General features: G+C 40.1%; 1 protein-coding gene across 7 annotated transcripts in view; it reads right to left on the bottom strand.

The window, feature by feature from the left end:
• NAA16 (N-alpha-acetyltransferase 16, NatA auxiliary subunit) overlaps positions 1-18,865 on the bottom strand; it is a 98,419-nt gene that overhangs the window by 62,228 nt on the left and 17,326 nt on the right. For 5 of the 7 annotated variants that reach the window (XM_072782886.1, XM_072782888.1, XM_072782887.1 and 2 more), the window contains exons 2-6: positions 11,970-12,054; positions 10,022-10,126; positions 8,478-8,635; positions 5,996-6,130; positions 3,523-3,676 (exon numbers count right to left, since the gene is read on the bottom strand). In XM_072782886.1, coding sequence (XP_072638987.1) covers positions 3,523-3,676; positions 5,996-6,130; positions 8,478-8,635; positions 10,022-10,126; positions 11,970-12,006 — 589 coding nt within the window. In that variant the 5' untranslated portion in view covers positions 12,007-12,054. Of the gene's footprint in view, positions 1-3,522; positions 3,677-5,995; positions 6,131-8,477; positions 8,636-10,021; positions 10,127-11,969; positions 12,055-17,294; positions 17,495-18,865 lie in introns of those variants that run through there. The other 2 variants (XM_072782884.1, XM_072782885.1) reach the window with 2 other exon arrangements.

Below are 18,865 nucleotides of genomic sequence, written 5' to 3'. Positions count from 1 at the left end.
TGCCCCTCACCCTGCTCTCTCTCTCTCTCTCTCTCTCTCACACACACACACACACACACACACACACACGCGCGCGCACGCGCGCGCGCACACACACACACACACACACACTCTAAATCAATCAATCAATCTATCTATCTTAAAAAAAAAAGGGAGGGGGATCCCTGGGTGGCTCAATGGTTTGGCAACTGCCTTCGGGCCCAGGGCGTGATCCTGGAGTCCCGGGACTGAGTCCTGCATCAGGCTCCCTGCATGGAGCCTGCTTCTCCCTCTCCCTGCGTCTCTGCCCCCGTGTCTCTACCCCCCTCTCTCTCTGTGTCTCTCGTGAATAAATAAATAAAATCTTAAAAAAAAAAAAAAAGTAGGCATGGGAAATGAATATTTAAACTCCTCAGATATAATGGAAAGCACATCTAATCCAAGATAAAAGAGAGATTCTCAAAAAAAGAATAGATCTCAAAAAAAAAAAAAAAGAATAGATCTCAACTTGCTATGACTAAGATTTCCCCTTCCCCAATCTATTTCAAAGAAATAACCTTTTGAAATGTCTTCAGATGTATTATTTCAGGTTTCATCATCCTGGAGGAGACCATAATTGAAGTGGTCATTATATACTATTATTTTACTATTTTTATATATTACTCAAGCTCTAGAGGAAGACTAACCAGATGTAACTTTCAGTTTTACCAGTTTATAACAATTCCGATGTCCACTTACATATAAAAAGAAATATCAACTGCTCAATCTGCTCTTGTGATAAATGAATCAATTTAAAGGGGTTAAGACAATGCTTGGTACAAAATGAATATACACATAAACGTTTGCTACTTAAAACTATAAACATGCCCCACTCCTCCACATCTAATTTCTGGCTAGTCTAATTTTTACACTGCTCACCCTAAATAAATAGATAAAAAACATATTTTTCCTTTGTTATCTGCTTCCACCACAGGCAAGAGTTATTACTAGCAGAATACACAGAATAAGTACATTTGCATATTCATAAGTTAGTAAAAATTTCTAACATTTTTTAAGTTTATAAAAAAATCTTAATATATTAAGAACTACAAATGACATAAATGTGTAAATATCAAAGGTCTCTGGGCCTGCAGAGTATACTGTAAAAATAAGAATACCATAACATGTCTCTATAAGCAGCTTAAAACACTAGCTTTGTATTCAAAATGATGACTCCCTAATTACCCTCACCAGCAACATATGGGTGAATGTGGCTACATGCCAACTTGCAGACTTTAATTAAAACTGATTTCATATATCGTAACTACTTCTTAATCATTGCACTCTGTATTGATGTTACAAGAAAAGAAAAAAAAAAGAAAAGAGAAAAAGCGATCTAAGATTTAACTAAGAAACAGCAATAATATACCAGAATATAAAATAATTATTTTCCCTTGTTCCTAACAATTATAAGCGATAGAAGAAAAAAACCAGAACCTTAAATTATCCCCGTTTTACCAATAGTTTGAAAAACACTGTTGTTCAATAGCCAAATTATGTAGAGTCCAAATATCCATCGACTGAAGAATGGATAAAGAGGTAGTATATATACAATGAAATATTACTCAACCATAAAAAAAGAATAAATTCCTGCCATTTGCAATGAGATGGATGGAGCTAAAGAGTTATTATTCTAAGCAGAATAAGTTAGTCAGGGAAAGACAAATAGTATACAATTTCACACATATGTGGAATTTAAAAACCAAAACAGATGACATAAGGGAAAAAAAAACAGGCAAACCACAAAGTCAACTTTTCACTATAGATAACTGAAGGGTGATGGAATGAGGTGCAGGGGGTGGTGGGACTAAATGGGTGATGGGGATTAAGGAGAGCACTTGTGATGAGCACTGGGTGGTGTATGTAAGTGACAAAATCACTAAATTCTGCACTTGAAACTAATATTACATTATATGTTAACTAACTGGAATTTAAATAAAAACTTAAGGAAAAAATAAGAAATAAACACATAAAATAAAACGTGGTGTTGTATTAGTATTATTCCCAAAAATTAAATCAGTAAACTACTATACATTAACTAGAAGAGCAGAAAAAGTAGTTAAAAGTAAGGACTAATGAAAAACCAGTAAGAAATCTTGTACTAAGTGAAAGAAGCTAATCTAAAAAAACCTACATACTACATGCTTCCAACTATAGGACATTCTGGAAAAGGCACACTTACAGAGACAGTAAAAGGATCAGTGGTAACCAGGAGTTGGGGTCAAGGAGAAACAAATAGGCAGAGCAAAGAGGATTTTTAGGGCAGTGAAACTATTCTATATGACACTACAATGGTAGATAACCATTTAACCATTTGTCAAAAGCTAAACAAGAGTGAATCTTAATGTAAACTGAAGACTTTGGGTGGTAATTACCTGCCAATGTGGGTTCACTAATTAGAATAAATACCATTCCAGTAGGGGATGTTGATATGGGGCGGGGGTAAGCCATGCATGCGTGGGGACAGAGGGTACATGTGAAATCTCTATACCTTCCACTCAATTTTGCTATGAACCTAAAATTGCTCCATAAAAATGAAGACTATTTAAATACATTAAAAAAAAATAGGGGTAACAAACTAGCTCAGTTGGTAGAGCATGTGACTCTTGATCTTAGGTCATGAGTGCAAACCCCAAGTTGTGTATAAAATTTACCTAAAAAAAAAAAAAAAAAAAAAAAAGCTCTGAAGCCAGGAAGATGTGTTTAGAAATTAACTCTACCACCTAAAAGGCAGGGTGACTTTGGGTAAGTCTTTAACTTCTCTAAGCTTTAGTTTCCCCAACCATAAAAATAGGGATAATCTACCCATATTAGAAGTGCTAAAAATTTAATGAAATAAAGCAGTTTAAGCAATTACCATTCTCTGAAACACAGGGAAAGTAAATAAATGTTAGCTATTATTTTTACTAAGCCCTAGAAGTCCTAGGACTATGTGAAACTTCAATTTTAAACTAATTATTACTTTAGTTGGACATTTTATTGTACTATTGCTCAAAGAACGGTAACTGATGAGCAAAACTTTGTTTAAAAAAAAAAAAAGTGCCTAAAAAAAAAAAAAAGTGCCTGACCTTTTGCTGATGAACATTTTTAACAGGTATTTATCAGGATCCTGCTTTCATGGTGACCCCAGTGCCATCATTTACTATTCTCATTGTAATTTATTTATTTCACAAATATATATGTGGGGGATATGAAGGCAGTAAATATACTAAGAAAATGGAATCTGGAGTCAAAAATCCCTAGACTCAAATCCAGTACTACCCAGTTTACATAGCTGTTTGCCTTTGGGCAAGTCACTTAACCAGTCTGTTCCTCAGCCCCTCAACTGTAAGATGGATATAACAACCATATATAGTATTATTATGGGGATTAACTTAATAAATAATAAACAATAAAAATGGTTTTTATTATAAAACAAGTCTTATTTAAGTGTTAGGACAGAATAAAGTGTATAGTTTGTGTTCTTTAACTAAGGCCACTAAAAGAAAAAGCTAGTCAACCTACCTTTAATTTCTTCCACCAAAAGTTTATCACATATCTGTTTCTCATACGTTTCTATATGTTCCAAAGACTCCTGAAATAGATCTGCCTCTCTCATCACTTGATTCTGGTATAATATCAGTTCACTATATTCATAGTCTATTTTGTTGGGAGGAACCTGAAAAAAATCAACAAAGTATTTTATTTATATAACTAGATAAGACACTTCTAGATCTTTTATTGCTTTCTCAGAAAAGTCATTCACACAGACTAAATTTAAAAAAGCAACCCTGGGGGGATCCCTGGGTGGCTCAATGGTTTAGCGCCTGCCTTTGGCCCAGGGCGCAATCCTGGAGTCCCGGGATCAAGTCCCACGTCAGGCTCCCGGGATGGAGCCTGCTTCTCCCTCTGCCTGTGCCTGTGCTCTGCCTCTCTCTCTCTCTCTCTCACTCTCTATCATGAATAAATAAATAAATAATTTTAAAAAAATAAAATAAAGTTAAAAAAAAAAAAAAGCAACCCTGGGCCGCCTCGGTGGCCCAGCGGTTTAGCACCGCCTTCAGCCGAGGGCATGATCCTGGAGACCCGGGATTGGGTCCCATGTCGGGCTCTCTGCATGGAGCCTGCTTCTCCATCTGTCTCTGCCTCTCTCTCTCTCATGAATAAATCAAATCTTAAAAAAAAAAAAAAAGCAACCCAGAAGTAATTACAAATACAAAAGTGATTAATAATGAAGACTAACACATTCTTTAAAATAAACAAAACGGTGGCACTTCTGCCTACAGCAAGGTAAAGATTCAGGTCAGCAAATCCTACACCTACAGAAAAGTATGAAAATGTTAAAATCCTAAAGAATCTACAAAAAATCTACTAAAATAAAAAAGTTAAGCAGGGTAACAGAATACACACTCAAAATAGAAAAATCAATTGTACTTCCATATACTAGAAACCAACAATTCAAAAAAAACTAAAATAATTTCATTCACAGTAACATCTAAAAGAAAAATATATTTAGGAATAAATTTAGGAAATAAGAACTATAAATTCAAGACTAAAAGCATGCTGAAAGATATTAAAGACCTATATAAATGGAGAGACATTTCAAATCATGTTCATTCATCAGAATACTCAAATATTATTCTGACTACAATTTTCTTCCAATTGATCTACAAATTAAATGAGTGCAATCCCTATCAAACTGTCAGCAAGCTTTTTTGCAGAAATTGACAAAGCTAATCCTAAAATTCAAATGGAAATAAAAGAAACCCTGCATAACCAAAAGAATCTTGAAAAAGAACAAAGTAGAAGGACATGCATTTCAAATTTCAAACTATAAAGCAACAGCAATCAAGATAGTGTGTTACTGACATAAGGAAAAAGTAGAATTAATAAACCATTGCTTATTTATATAATGAAATACCAAACAGCAGTTAAAAATGAATAAACTGGGGCCCTTGGGTGGCTCAGTCAGTTAAGAAGCTGTCTTTGGCTCAGGGCATGATCTTGGGGTCCTCAGGATTAAGCCCTGTGTCAGGCTCCCTGCTCAGCAAGGAGTCTGCTTTTCCCTCTCCCTTTGTGCCTCCCCACCTCATGCTCTTTCTGTCTCTCTCAAATAAATAAAGGTTTTTTTAAAAAAATGAACTATCCCTGTATGTATCAACACCCATATATCTCAAGACGTGGAATGAAAAAAACTGCATATTGTTCATGTCAATTTTTAAATACACAAAATAATAGTTTGTAACTTTAATGGACTTGAACATAATGTAAATGTGACTAGGAACAATCTATATCCATTTCAGAGTAGTGGCTACCTCCAGGGACATGAGAGGCCTTTACAGCTATTTCTGTAATATTTCTTTAAAAAATAATAAAATCTGGTGAAATTGTGGCAAAATATTAACATCTAATCATCTCATGATGCACAGTATTTTTTGTATTTTTATATTTTGCATATATATTAAAATGTATTAATGTTTACATAGGACATAAAGCAATATATGGGAGAGAAATAATCCCCATAATCACAAAACTACTTTCATTTTTATGTGCTTTCCTTTCTTTAGTCATTTGAATATCAAACTAATAAGGTATAAAAATTTTCATATTATTTTGTGTCAAGAATTTGGTTTTAATTTTTTCTAATTATTTCAAAAACCTTTCGAGTTTTTCCACAGGTCCCAAAGACTTTATTTTTTTTAAGACTTTATTTATTTATTTGAGACAGAGAGAGAGAGAGAGAGTGAACAGTGAGGGCGAGTGAGAGAATCTGAAGCTGACTCCACACTGAGCACAGAGCCCGACGTGGAGCTCTATCTCACAACCCTGAGATCATGACTTGAGCTGAAATCAAGAGCTGGATCCTTAACTGACTGAGCCACCCAGGTGCTCCGATAGGTCCTAAAGATTTTAATGCACAATTGGGAATCAGGGCAACACAGAAGTCAACTATTTTAGTTCATGCAGGTAGGAGAAATGGTTAAAATGAAGTTCTTACTTGTTGAGTTTGTCTAAATTCTTCCAACAGTTTTAGTGCCATATCATAATCTTTCAGCAAATGGTATGCGATAGCATACCCAATCCAGGAAGCACGCTGTGTTGGGCGCAGCTGAAGAAGCTGATACCTTGTCTCCTAAAAATTAAAAAAATAATAAAATTAAATTAAATGAAAAATCGTCTTTTTCTCTTTTGACTTTAACTTTCTCTAAAATATTTATATTTCACCACAGAGCTTTAAGAAAACAATTTAATGCCTTTAATTCCTTTCTAATGAATTCAATGAACACATGTCAGTTCCTGAATAAAATAGAAATACTTTTTATGTTAAGTTACTTAAGTTCTAGAATACTCTGTAATGCTCCCTGTGTAAAGCTGTCACTGAAAGGCTGACCTTGGGGCCCATGTTCATGTGCTGCCTTATAAGATTACCTTTATATAATGAGAATTTCTTTTGGTAATTAAACATCTTAGAAGAGACTAAGATACCTTTTTTTCCAACTAAATTCTGCTGTTCATAAAATCACTACATGAAATTATAATGGGGGCACCTGGGTGGCTCAGTTATGTGTTTGCCTTTGATTTGGTCATGATCTCAGGGTCCTGGGATCTAGCTCCACATCAGGCTCCCTTAGTAGGTAGTCTGCTTCTCCCTCTATCTCTTCCCCCTACTCATGCTCGCTCTCTCTCTCTATAAAATAAAATAAAAAAATAAAATAAATAAAATAAAATAAAATAAAATAAAATAAAATAAAATAAAATAAAATAAAAAGAAAGGGAGGGAGGGAGGGATTATAATGTATTTATTACATTGTTACAACGGGCCTCAGAAAGAGGGTAGACACAGCCAGGGCAAACACTCAAACATCAGACTGGACTTTTCTAACAGAACACCACTGCTGCCATTCTAAGACAGCTTCATGTCTATGACGAGGCAGAAAACACCAGAAATTCCACCATGGCTGCCCCAGAAGAATCTAGATATCTCCACCAGCAGAAAATGCAACCTCCCTACACAGCCTCCACCTCTTAATAGCTTGTATTCACTTCCAGGTTTTAGGAAAGTATAACTGTTTGAAGGAACAGGATCTCACCAAGAACACTAGCTGTAATAAAGTTCTACAAATGCAGTGTTTCATTTCTGTTGTTGGAACAGGTGTCAACTGTCCTTCCACACTAGATGCTCCAAGGAGTAACACGATCAGATCTTTTTAAGAAAAAGGTATCTTTGAGAGAAGTTTAGACAGTACCACTCTTCTACTTTTGTGTGCCTGGTTCCTTTCAGGCATATGACATTAAGCTGTATCACTCCCATCTCTCTCATTCACTGCCTGTCACTTCCTTCCTTCATTAAAGTCTAGGTCAGTTTTTTTCTCTCTGCCAAATCCTGCCACTATCCTGTTGCAAGTGCAACACTGTGGAGTACCCATCCAACAACCTATTATTTTAGAATCAAGATTTCCTCATCTTTAATGATCTCCTTCACCCTGCTTCAGGGACCCACTCCCACAACCACACCCTAGACCTTTCCACCACCCAGTAATCATAAATTCAGGTACCTCACTCTGGCCAACGCTCTTACTCAGTGACATTCATGCCCTTGTTCTGGGGTGCCACCAGTACTGCTGGTTCCTTAGGTCCTTTGCATCTAACCACCAGCTCTTGTATCTTTATTTATTTTCCTACCCCTTTTAGCAAGCACCGTTTTGCCAGTATTCTCAATTTCCTTGCCTCATTTATACAGATAACTGGTTTTAACTCCCACCACACCTAGGCTAAAAGAAAAACTACCCAATCTAGAAAAATGATACAATTATTAAGCTCAGCAGCACAGTTAAAACCTCTGCAAAAATCTAGGTACCAGATATAAGAATTTAAGTGGCAGTAGAAGACAAAAAGTACATGAAAGCACTTAAAGAATTAAACTCTTTATCAGTTCAGAGTTGTGGGCTTTTTCACATAAGAAAGGGAGAGAATTCTGTTGTCTGATATACTGAAGTTAGAGTATTTAGTGGATGGAGTAAGCACATGGAGATACCCAGCAGAGTTGAAGATGCCAATGTGAAGAGGTTGGTACTGCAGAAAGACTGCTTTACAGCAATCCTTCCCACATTATTTTATATCCACCAACCCATAAGAGAGAAAGCTAATTAATCCCTACATTTAGATTTCAATTATAAAAGCTCTATTTACTAAATCTGTAAATGTCAAACCCACAAAGAATCTAGTACCACACTTACACATAGGAGATAATCTAGTTTTTAAAAAGCATTAAATTAATACACAGCCATTTTTTATGATCAAGGATGCATTTCTACAGCTATTATTGGGGAACAAGGTCTCAGGTGACTTCCCCCTTCTACTACAGACTATAACAAACAAATCAAATCTGCATCATCTCAGCCTATGCTCACTTTATTCTGAACGCATGCATTTCTAAATTATGCCTATTGTAAAAAACATGTAAAGACTGAAGTACTTACTCGATAACCTTCAAGGTCTCTCATTTGGATCTGCAACAGAGAGAGATCCCTCAAAATTTGCAGATTATCTTTATCTAACTTGAGGGCATTTCGATAACACTTAATAGCTTCATCATACTTCTTATCAGAACGCTGTAAGAGTCCATATACATGCCAACCTACTAAGTTAAGGAAATAGAGATATTCAAAGATGCTAGAATATACTATGCTATATACCTAATATAAAGCTTACCTTAATGATGTGGTATGTTGTCTGGGATTTATTTCGGAATAATCTGGGGTCAGAGAAAGGGAGATATGGGGGGGGGGGAGCGGCAGCATAAAAAATGAAACCAGATTAGCCCTGACTGGCAGCTGTTAAATTATTGAAGTTGGGTGAGGGGCACCTGGGAGGTACATCATTCTACGCTCTCCAATTACAGATGTTTGGATTTTTCCATTATGTTTACATAACCTTAGAAAATTCTTGATAAAAATCCTTCACATTCCCTGCCCTTTCCTCCCTCACTTTCCCACCCCAGCACCTCAACATTCACTTATTCTTCATTACTATATACAAAAATTGCAATTATCTCTTCAAATTAGTTCCTATTCAGTCAACTCCAAAACAACATATAATCATCAGTTAATTCACTGGTGATTCCAGAAACCACAAAAATGAAGTGTTTATTTACTGTAAATTAAAGTCTCAGCATATCTTGGAGCCAAAAAAACTATCATACTTACATGCCCTCTCTCTTCACTCTGGGGTAAGCACTGAGATAAAGAAATAAGTATTTAGTATTTCAGGAGAATCCTAAGCTGAATATGTGAAAACACTACCTAGACTATTGATGTTCAATACTGGCCAAGAGCTAGAGGAATGAAATATAAAAAAGTACAATATAAGGGCAACATGAGAAAAGACTGCAAATAAGCATACAGACAGGCAAAATGAAAAGGAAATCAATTCCAATGATCCATCCTTAAAAAAGTATTTTTGTTTTCTCACAGAGATACTAGCCAATGAAAAATACAATAAGTATCTAGTGAAGTTATAGCTATGTCCCTGTGCAGTAGAAATCCAACTGAAGAACCAGTATCATACTTAATACTAAATAAAATCTGCTTTAAAACACGTTTTTTTTTCTGAACTTTTCTTCCAAAATGTCTAAAACAATGTTTAAGGAACACAAATTTTACTATACAAGTATGTCATTTGGAATGACAAGAAAAGTATCACTCAGTAAATGGGTATGTAAGAAAAAAATGGTTTTCAAGTCACAGATCAGTTACTTTTCTCACACCTAAGCACAACTGATATAAATACATAACGTACAAGGATTCTCTTTCAACTACCACAAACAAGGAACAAAAGAAATTATTACAAAATGCTGATTAGTATTGAAGTTGAGTAACGGTACAGAGTTCATTAAATTCTCTCTTCTATACAAAATTTTCCATAGTAAAAGTCTGGTTTTTTTTTTTTTTTTTCCCTGAATTAGAAAACTCTACTAAGTGGAAAATAAATGAAATAATAAATTTCAATTACTGCAAAAGGATACAGACATGGCTCTTGACATCATTACGAAGTCCTTTACGAACAAATTCATAGGCTTCTTCTTTTTTCCCTAAACAGTTCAATGTCAATCCTTTCATAGCCAAAGTCTCTGAAAAATATTTTTTAACCTCTGTTTACACACAAATAATTCAAGTTATTCTCTTAGCACTGTTTTTTTAAGCTCTTAGTACTATTTTAATATGATAGCTGCCAATGCTTATACGATTCATCTTTTTAATCACATAGAACTTCTCTCGAAATACAGAAAGTAAAACTACAGGTAAGGTTGTATTAAAGCCTGAGTCCTTTTCTGAAATCACTGAGGCTGGGACTGAGTTTCTCAAATGCTTTCTGCCCTTTAGAAGACTATACAAAGGGAGCTGAGATTATTCTGCTGAAAAAATGTAATACGGTAGATACCCAAGTCCTGTTGTGTTAAATCTACTGCAGTAGTTCCAGAACTTTCATTCAAAATCATTTCTAATCATCATCGATTTATACCCCACAAAAACCATCTACCTTAGCAAAGAGATGCACACAATGTAAAAATCAGCTTATTCAATACTTCAACATGCTTCATTTTTGGCAATAAATTTATTCCAACTAATTGTGGTTAGGCTAATTAACATCAGTTTGCATTCAAGAGTGTAACACTGGGGACAGACACCTGGGTGGCTTAGCAATTGAATGTCTGCTTTTGGCTCAGGGTGTGATCCCAGTCCAGGGATCAAGTCCCACATCAGGCTCCCTGCAAGAAGCTTGCTTCTCCCTCTGTCTATGTCTCTGCTTCTCTCTGTGTCATAAACAAACAAACAAACAAATAAATCTTTAAAAAAAAAAGAGAGAGAGAATGGAACACTGGACTATGGGAGTGATAACCCAAGGATACATTTAAGGCAGCTAATCAAAGATGGCTTAGAATGAAATATGAAGTATGAAATATGAAATAATGAAATCATTCTCTGAATAAATCCACAAGAAGGGAATTAGACAAGAACAATGGTTTTCAAATGATCTCTATGGACTCTGGTTGTCAGAACATGGTAATTAGTCCAGGCCTCTATAAACATCTTTATGTGTTTTCACACAATGAACTTCTCTACAAGCTGCCATGTAGATAAGGTTTCTGTAGAGAAAAAAACTTGAAAAATGCTTTACATTTCTCAAGTTCTATGAACTGAAGATTTCTTTCCATTTCCTTCAAAGGATATATTAAATGTTAGTTGAAAGCTGAGCAGGGTCAGCCCACTTTCCCAATAAGATGGTCTCAAGAATTACCCATGTCCAATATTCAGAGACCCCAATTAGCGGTGCTCTGCTATAGGACCATAAGTAACATATCTAACCTCATTTGTCCTTCAAACAAGCACCAGTCACCAATGAAAAAGGATGAGACAAGCAAACATAGACCTACTAACAGCCGTAGTGTTAGAAAAACAGCTCAATATAAACAATCTAATAGGAAGTCAATAGAATCTAATTTATTTATACTTAAAGGTCAGCAGATATATAAAAACGACATCTACAGGAGAATAAAATACACGTGACCATATCTTCATACTACTTCTGTACTGCAGATATTGCCCTAATTTATACATAAGAAATCCAAGTATAAACTTAAGTTCTATTCAAAGTAACAGATGAAACGAGGTCTCTAAAAGTACCATTATAAAAATAAATAAATAAAGTACTGTTATATACTCCAATTATTCCCCAACAGATCAACCAACCGCTTCTTTTTAAAAGACTGTGTATCCACGTAAGCACAGTAAAAGGAAAGTAACCTATATCAAAACTGATATAATGCATGACTCAAAATGCTTATATATTCTAGTGGACAGCTACAAGGCCATAGAATCCAGGAAGTATTCTTCTTTCACTGTTAGGAATCTTATCTGTCTGATTTTGGAATTAGATTTTCCCAAAGCAGTCTCTCACAGATGAGACAATACCTCCATGTTCCGCAAATTTTGGATTCGAAAGAATCATCTTGCAAAACTTGAGGCCATTTTTGTATTGCTTCTGTTCATAACATTTCTGTAAAGAAATATGAACAAAAATTATTTAATAAAATGAATATACAGGGAGCAATTTTTCTTTGCATTACATAAATTCCAAATTCTGATTATATATAATTCTAAAACCATCCAAAATTAGATCTAAAACATGTGATGGGAAGGTGTTATATCAATTCACATCACTTATAAGATTAAGTTTATTTTCGTTACCTACTTCTTGCCAATTTGTTCTAGTATGAGTATTTTTTCACTTTTACAGAAGAAAAGGGGGAAAAAACCCAATTAATAAATAGGGAACGTAACTGCCAACTGATACTGCCACAACTTTCCAAATGCAAAATCCAAAAGCAAAAAATATGTGATAACAACACAGAAATATATCAGAAACTGTATAACATCTTTGCTACTCAAGAAAGGAACCAAGGGGATCCCTGGGTGGCTCAGCGGTTTGGCGCCTGCCTTTGGCCCAGGGCACGATCCTGGAGTCCCAGGATCAAGTCCCGTGTCGGGCTCCCAGCATGGAGCCTGCTTCTCCATCTGCCTGTGTCTCTGCCTCTCTGTCTCTCTCTCATAAATAAATAAATAAATATTTAAAAAAAAAAAAAAAGGAAGGAAGGAACGAACGAACCAAGGCGCACGCATACATACACAACACAAATGAGTAACTACTTATATGTGCAGACAAAGCTTGTGTTATCTCATAGGTATTCTCCCCATGGATGTAGATTAAAATTTATTTATAAATGGCTAAGCCTCCTTGCAAACTCTGGTCTGATGCCAAAGACCATGATCTATCATTAGGCTGATACAAGTGTGAACAACACCTTTCTTCGTAAACACCACCAGTCAGACTAAGGAATCAACACCTGTCCGCCGCAGCCACTGATCACAAGAATATCTCCTCATTTTCCATTTACCTTCTACTTATGTTGCCATGGGTTTTCTACCTAGTACTCAACATACTAAGTTTGTGCCCACCTCAGGGCCTCTGCACATGTGCTCCATCTACTTGAAATGTTCTTCCTCAGATCTTTCTTACCAGCTTCACGGGTCACCTGCCTGACCCTCTATCTAATACTGCCAGCCTCCCACTACTTCCCACACATATTCTCTATCATATTACTCCATTTTCTACACAGCATTATCACTCCATGACTTTCTTATTTGAATGCTTATTTTAGTGTCTATCTTCCTTACCATACTATATGAGCTCCATGAGAACAGACTATTTTACATGCTGCTACATCCTCAAGGTCAACACAAATTAGAACTGCTCAAAAAACAGTCTACTAGGTTCAAAGCAAAACAGTACCAGCAAAGAAGGAGGAAGTGGTTAATCTTTGCAGCAGAGATGATATGTGGAGGAGAGAATTAGAAGAGTGTTCATAAAAAAAACTATTTAGGGGCACCTGGGTAGCTCAGTGGTGGAACATCTGGCTTTGGCTCAGAGCATGATCCCGGGGTCCTGGGATCGAGTCCCTGCAGGGAGCCCGCTTCTCCCTCTGCCTGTGTCTCTCCCTCTCTTTATGTCTCTCATGAATAAATAAAATCTTTTTTAAAAAAGAAAAAGCTGTTTAATTTGAGGCTTCTTGATTGCATCTGGGGAAGGGAACCTAGTAGCTGAGACACAAGGATGGGAGAGAAATCTGAATTTTGAACCATCCAAATATATCACCTATCCCAAAAAATATTTAAAATAAAAATAAAAAATAATCTAAGTTTGACAAAAGGAGTTCATCTGACAAATGACAAGAAAAATACAAGCAAAAAATACTGCTGGCAAATAGTATAAGAAGAGAAATATTATGGTTTTTTTTCTGACTTACCAAGTGATCTGGAAATACTAATACTCATACTACCAATAACAGTGATAATACTAGTTAATGCTTATTGTAAGCATTTATTAGTGTCAGGCATCATTCATTTAATCCTTATTTAAATCCCAGGAAAGCCTATGAAATACAGGTTATCCCCATTTCAGATGGAGACAATGAGGCACAGTTACTGAGTTTACAGAGCTAGTGTCAGAGCCATAATTCAACCCAGGTACTTTGTCCCTAGCATCCAAGAACACAAATGAAAGAAAAGCATTAAGTTCAGTAATGAATATATATTTAATATGAAGGACAGATTCTAGTTTCAACTAGAATCCTAGACACTTAGACATTTACCATTCCTGAGTTTGATTGTTTCATTTGCTCTTTTGCAAATTTTTTTTTAATTTTTATTTATTTATAATAGTCACACACACACAGAGAGAGAGAGAGAGAGAGAGAGGCAGAGACATAGGCAGAGGGAGAAGCAGGCTCCATGCACTGGGAGCCCGACGTGGGATTCGATCCCGGGTCTCCAGGATCGTGCCCTGGGCCAAAGGCAGGTGCTAAACTGCTGCGCCAGCCAGGGATCCCTCTTTTGCAAATTTAGTTGCTAGTTTATTACATGCTTTCTTTTAAGCATGGAGTAGCTCCACAGTTCAACAAAACCTAATGCTAATGGCCAGTTTGGGGAATAAGACAGGCATGTATAAGCTGTGCAGAACATGTAACAAACTAGCTACTCAATTTGTATGGATGTGTTTAAGTACATTCATAATTAATTTTTTAAAATTTATTGTTTGGGGAGACGGCCAGGTTGCTCAGTTGGTTAATTGTCTGCCTTCAGCTCAGGTCAGGATCTCAGGGTCCTGGGAAGGAGCCAGGAGAGTCAGGCTCCCTGCTCAGCAGGGAGTCTCCTTCTCCCTCTACCTCTGCCCCTTCCCTTCCCCTGCACACCCATAAGCAAGCTCGCTCTCTCTCAAGTAAAATAAAATAAAACCTAAAAAAAAAAAAAAAATTACTGTTGGTGGCAAAGCACTTTGAGCCACCAACCAAACTTGAAAAATAATTTTAATAAAGATACTGTCAGAAAGTTGTTGTAGCAAAACTCTACCCACATTTATTGCAATTGTGAGATGCTAAAATCATTCACTTTCGCAGCACCCTCCTGAATTCATGTAACCTTGTAACAAATATTACATACCCAGAGAAGAACATGTTTAGAATTTTCCAATTTATTTAGGGATAAAGTTAACTCACCAGCACTGTAATTTTTTGTGACTAGAGTATAATAAATCATGTAATTGTTTTTTATAATTTACTGATAAGACGATTTGAACTAGAAAATATCCATATAGAGTGAAAATCAGTGTTCTATCATCTTTTAGGTATAACGTCAAATGTACTTAAACCCAACCCACAATTTATGGATGAATCTGAAAGGGGCAAAAACTTCACCTCTTCAAATCACTGTGTGAAAAAATAAGGGTATGGAAAAAACAAAACTAAAATAATGAAAAATACATACAAAGCCCAATGAAGCAATATGCCACAATGCTTTAATAAGAATTTGGTTTTTGGGGGGCAGCCCTGGTGGCCTAGTGGTTTGGTGTTGTCTTCAGCCCGAGGTATGATCCTGGTGACCCGGGATGGAGTCCCATGTCGGGCTCCCTGCATGGAGCCTGCTTCTCCCTCTGCCTGTGTCTCTGCCTCTCTCTCTCTCTCACTGTGTGCCTATCATAAATAAATAAAAATTAAAAAATAAAATAAAATAAAATCTAATAAATAAACAAAGTCCATAAACAGACCCAGGATCGAGTCCCACATCAGGCTCCCTGTATGGAGCCTGCTTCTCCTTCTGTGTCTCTGCCTCTCTCTCGCTCTCTGTGTCTCTCACGAATAAATAAATGAAATCTTTAAAAAAAATTTTTTCCCCTTGTCTCTCATTATTTGCTCAACACTAAGTACCATATAAAATTAAGACTTGAAAAAAAAATAAAAAAAAAATTAAGACTTGAAATGTTACTCCCAACTACTATGTATTTTTAACATTTCGAAGAAGCGTGAAGCTTCTATTGGCTTGAAACGGAACAGCTGCTATGAATTCTTACCTACCATTGATAACACTTAAAACTACTTTTTTCTTTTTTTTTTTTACTTAAAACTACTCTAAACATAGTATATTATTTATGGTAAAGGTAAATATACAGTCGTATAACCAACATCAGCTCTAAATAATAAATCCACTCCTAAAATCTAAACGCTTATTTTCGGATGAAATGACAGACTTGGAAAAGACAGTAGGGGCTGTATCAGTTTAAAAATTTACATTTTTTGCAAGGGGCATCCTGAGAAAAGCCAAAGCGTGCTGCGTGTGCCTCTCCTCCCTGGAAGAAAAAGAACCCGGTATATAAGGGGAAGGCACCGTGGGGGGGGAGGGGGCGAGGACACTGGCACACGACCTACGGAAAACTCAGGAGCCGGGCAGCGGTCATCTCTCCCGGGTCATTTTTCAGGTTTCTGCTTGGAAACAAAGTCCAGGCTCCCTGCAGGGGTAAAATCAGCCAGCCCGCGCGCCAGTTTGCACAGTCAGGGCCCGACGAGCTCGGCGCCATCCAAGAGCTGTGCACCGCTTCGTAACTCGGAAAAAAGGCGAGTTCCAAGCCACTCCACTCGCTCCCTAAAGAGCTGGCAAGTGCGGTTAACACCCGAAACCTGCAACACTTTCTCCCCTACACGGGAGGCTTGGCCTCTGCGCGGGTCTAAGTGTCCCCCATCCCCGGAAGCGATCGGAGCCCCCACTCCGCCGTAGCATCGTCCCATCTTCGGCGGGTACGGGCGCGCGCTGTGCAGCGGGTGAACAAGCAGCAGCACCAGGCAGTCAATGAACAGCCGGCCGAGGAGGAAAAGAAACAGGAGGGAGGATGGGGGGGTCGCTCCCCGCGGAGGCCTCCCCTCCCCCCGGGGCGCGGAGAGGGCGCGGAGGGGGCGCGGGCGCAGAAGGGGCCCGGAGGGGGAGCAGAGGGAGCGCAGAGGGGGGCTCGGGGCGCGGAGGGGGCGCGGGGCGCAAAGGGGCCCGGAGGGGGAGCAGAGGGAGCGCAGAGGGGGCTCGGGGCGCGGAGGGGGCGCAGGGCGCGGAGGGGGCGCGGGGCGCAAAAGGGGCCCGGAAGGGGCGCAGAGGAGGCGCGGGGGGTTGCGGAAGGGGCGCGGAGCGGGCCGAGGCGGGGAGCCGGAGCGCGGAGGAGGCGTGCGGGGGACGCGGGGCGGGCCGCGGCGGGGAGCCGGGGCGCGGGGGGGCGCGGGGCGGCGCGGAGGGAGCGCGGGGCGGGCGGCGGCGGGGAGCCGGGGCGCGGGGCGCGGAGGTAAACAAAGCCCGGAGCCCGGGCGAGCGCAGCCCGCGCAGGCGCCGGCGCCCCGGGTGGGCCGCGCGGCCTCGGCCACTCACCAAGATGCGCTTGAAGAGGTTGCTCTCCTTGGGCGGCAGCTGCACGTTCGGCATCGCGGCCGCCGGGGAGGCCGGCTGCCCGGGCGCCGCGTTCCGTCCCGCGGGGGGGTCGGGGGGCACCGGAGCGCGCCGCTGCGGGGAGGCGGGCGGCGGCGGGTCAGTTCATGGCCCGGAGTCGGGGCCCGGGCAGGCGGCGGTGGGGGGAGCGCGACCCCGCAGCGGACCGGCGAGCGGCGGCTCCCTCGCGCGGCAAGATGGCAGCCGGGCCGGCCCCTCGGGCGGGGGGGCGGGGAGCGGGGGGCGGGGGGCGGGGCCGCTGTGCGCCTGCGCGGGGCTCCGGGCGGCGGAGGCGGCGCGAGGTGCGGAGCGCGGGGTCGCCGGGGTCGCGGGGTCGCGGGCACCTCGGGCTCCCCCCAGCACCCGCGTCCGCGCGAGTCCCCCCCCCGATCGAACTGTGCTCTGAGCGCCCTCGGCTCGGGCACCTGCGCGGTGCTGGGCTCGCCGCGAACTTGTGCTGCTTCTCTCCCCGCGCCTCCCTGCGCTGAGACTTTGGAGACAGAGAAGCCTCCTGTGTCTCCAAGCGCGACCAAAGACGCTCGGTCACTGAGCCGGCCTGCGAAGGGACTAATGCGAAAGTCTCATTGAAATGTCCGAAAAGGGCCAGCCCGGGTGGCTCAGCGGTTTAGCGCCGCCTGCAGCCCAGGGCCTGATCCTGGAGACCCGGGATCGAGTCCCACGTCGGGCTCCCGGCACGGAGCCTGCTTCTCTCTCTGCCTGCGTCTCTGCCTCCCTCTCTCTCTCTCTCTCTCTCTCTCTCTCTCTGTCTCTCATGAATAAATATAATAAAATCTTTAAAAAAAAAAAAGTCAGAAAAAAAGAGCCCCTGACATTGGCAGTGACGATTATGGTGGTGGGCGTGTGGGCCCCTGAGCCTCCAAGGCCACGTACCCTTCCCCTTCGTACAAGCCATGACCTAATAAGAGAATCCCAGGATCTCCCAACGCTGGGACTGTCCTACCTAAAGAGTGGCATAGTGATGGAGACGCGTGAGCCTAGAAAGATGCCCGATACACATCAATGAGCCCTGCAAGTGATGGAGCCTTAATATGAAGGACTATGTGAATATTAGGTGCATCAACTTATCCATAGCCACGTTCCGGATCTTGATTTGTGCGTATTTGTGTGACTACAGAGTGGTTGATACGTAATTGCATGTAACGGGCTGTAATCCAAGCCGGATTGGGGTTTATTTGAGCTTCTTTCCAGCCTGAGCTTATTTTATTTTATTTTATTTTATTTTATTTTATTTTATTTTACTTTATTTTATTATTTATGAGAGAGAGGAGTAGGGGCAGAGACATAGGCAGAGTGAGAAGCAGGCTCCATGCAAGGACCCCGATATGGGACTGGATCCTGGATCCTGGATCCTGGGATCACCACCTGAGCCAAAGGCAGGTGCTCAACCGCTGAGCCACCCAGGCGTCCCCCTCCAGCCTGAGTTTCTCTGCAGATGGAAGAAGCTTATCATAGGAGTCTTTTGAAGTATGGAAGTGGGGGGCATCCAACTCGCC

Source organism: Canis lupus, chromosome 17 (assembly GCF_048164855.1).
Source record: "Canis lupus baileyi chromosome 17, mCanLup2.hap1, whole genome shotgun sequence".
Lineage (NCBI taxonomy): Eukaryota > Metazoa > Chordata > Mammalia > Carnivora > Canidae > Canis > Canis lupus.
Note: the sequence above shows the minus strand (reverse complement) of the source record. Positions and strands in the feature narration are given on the sequence as shown.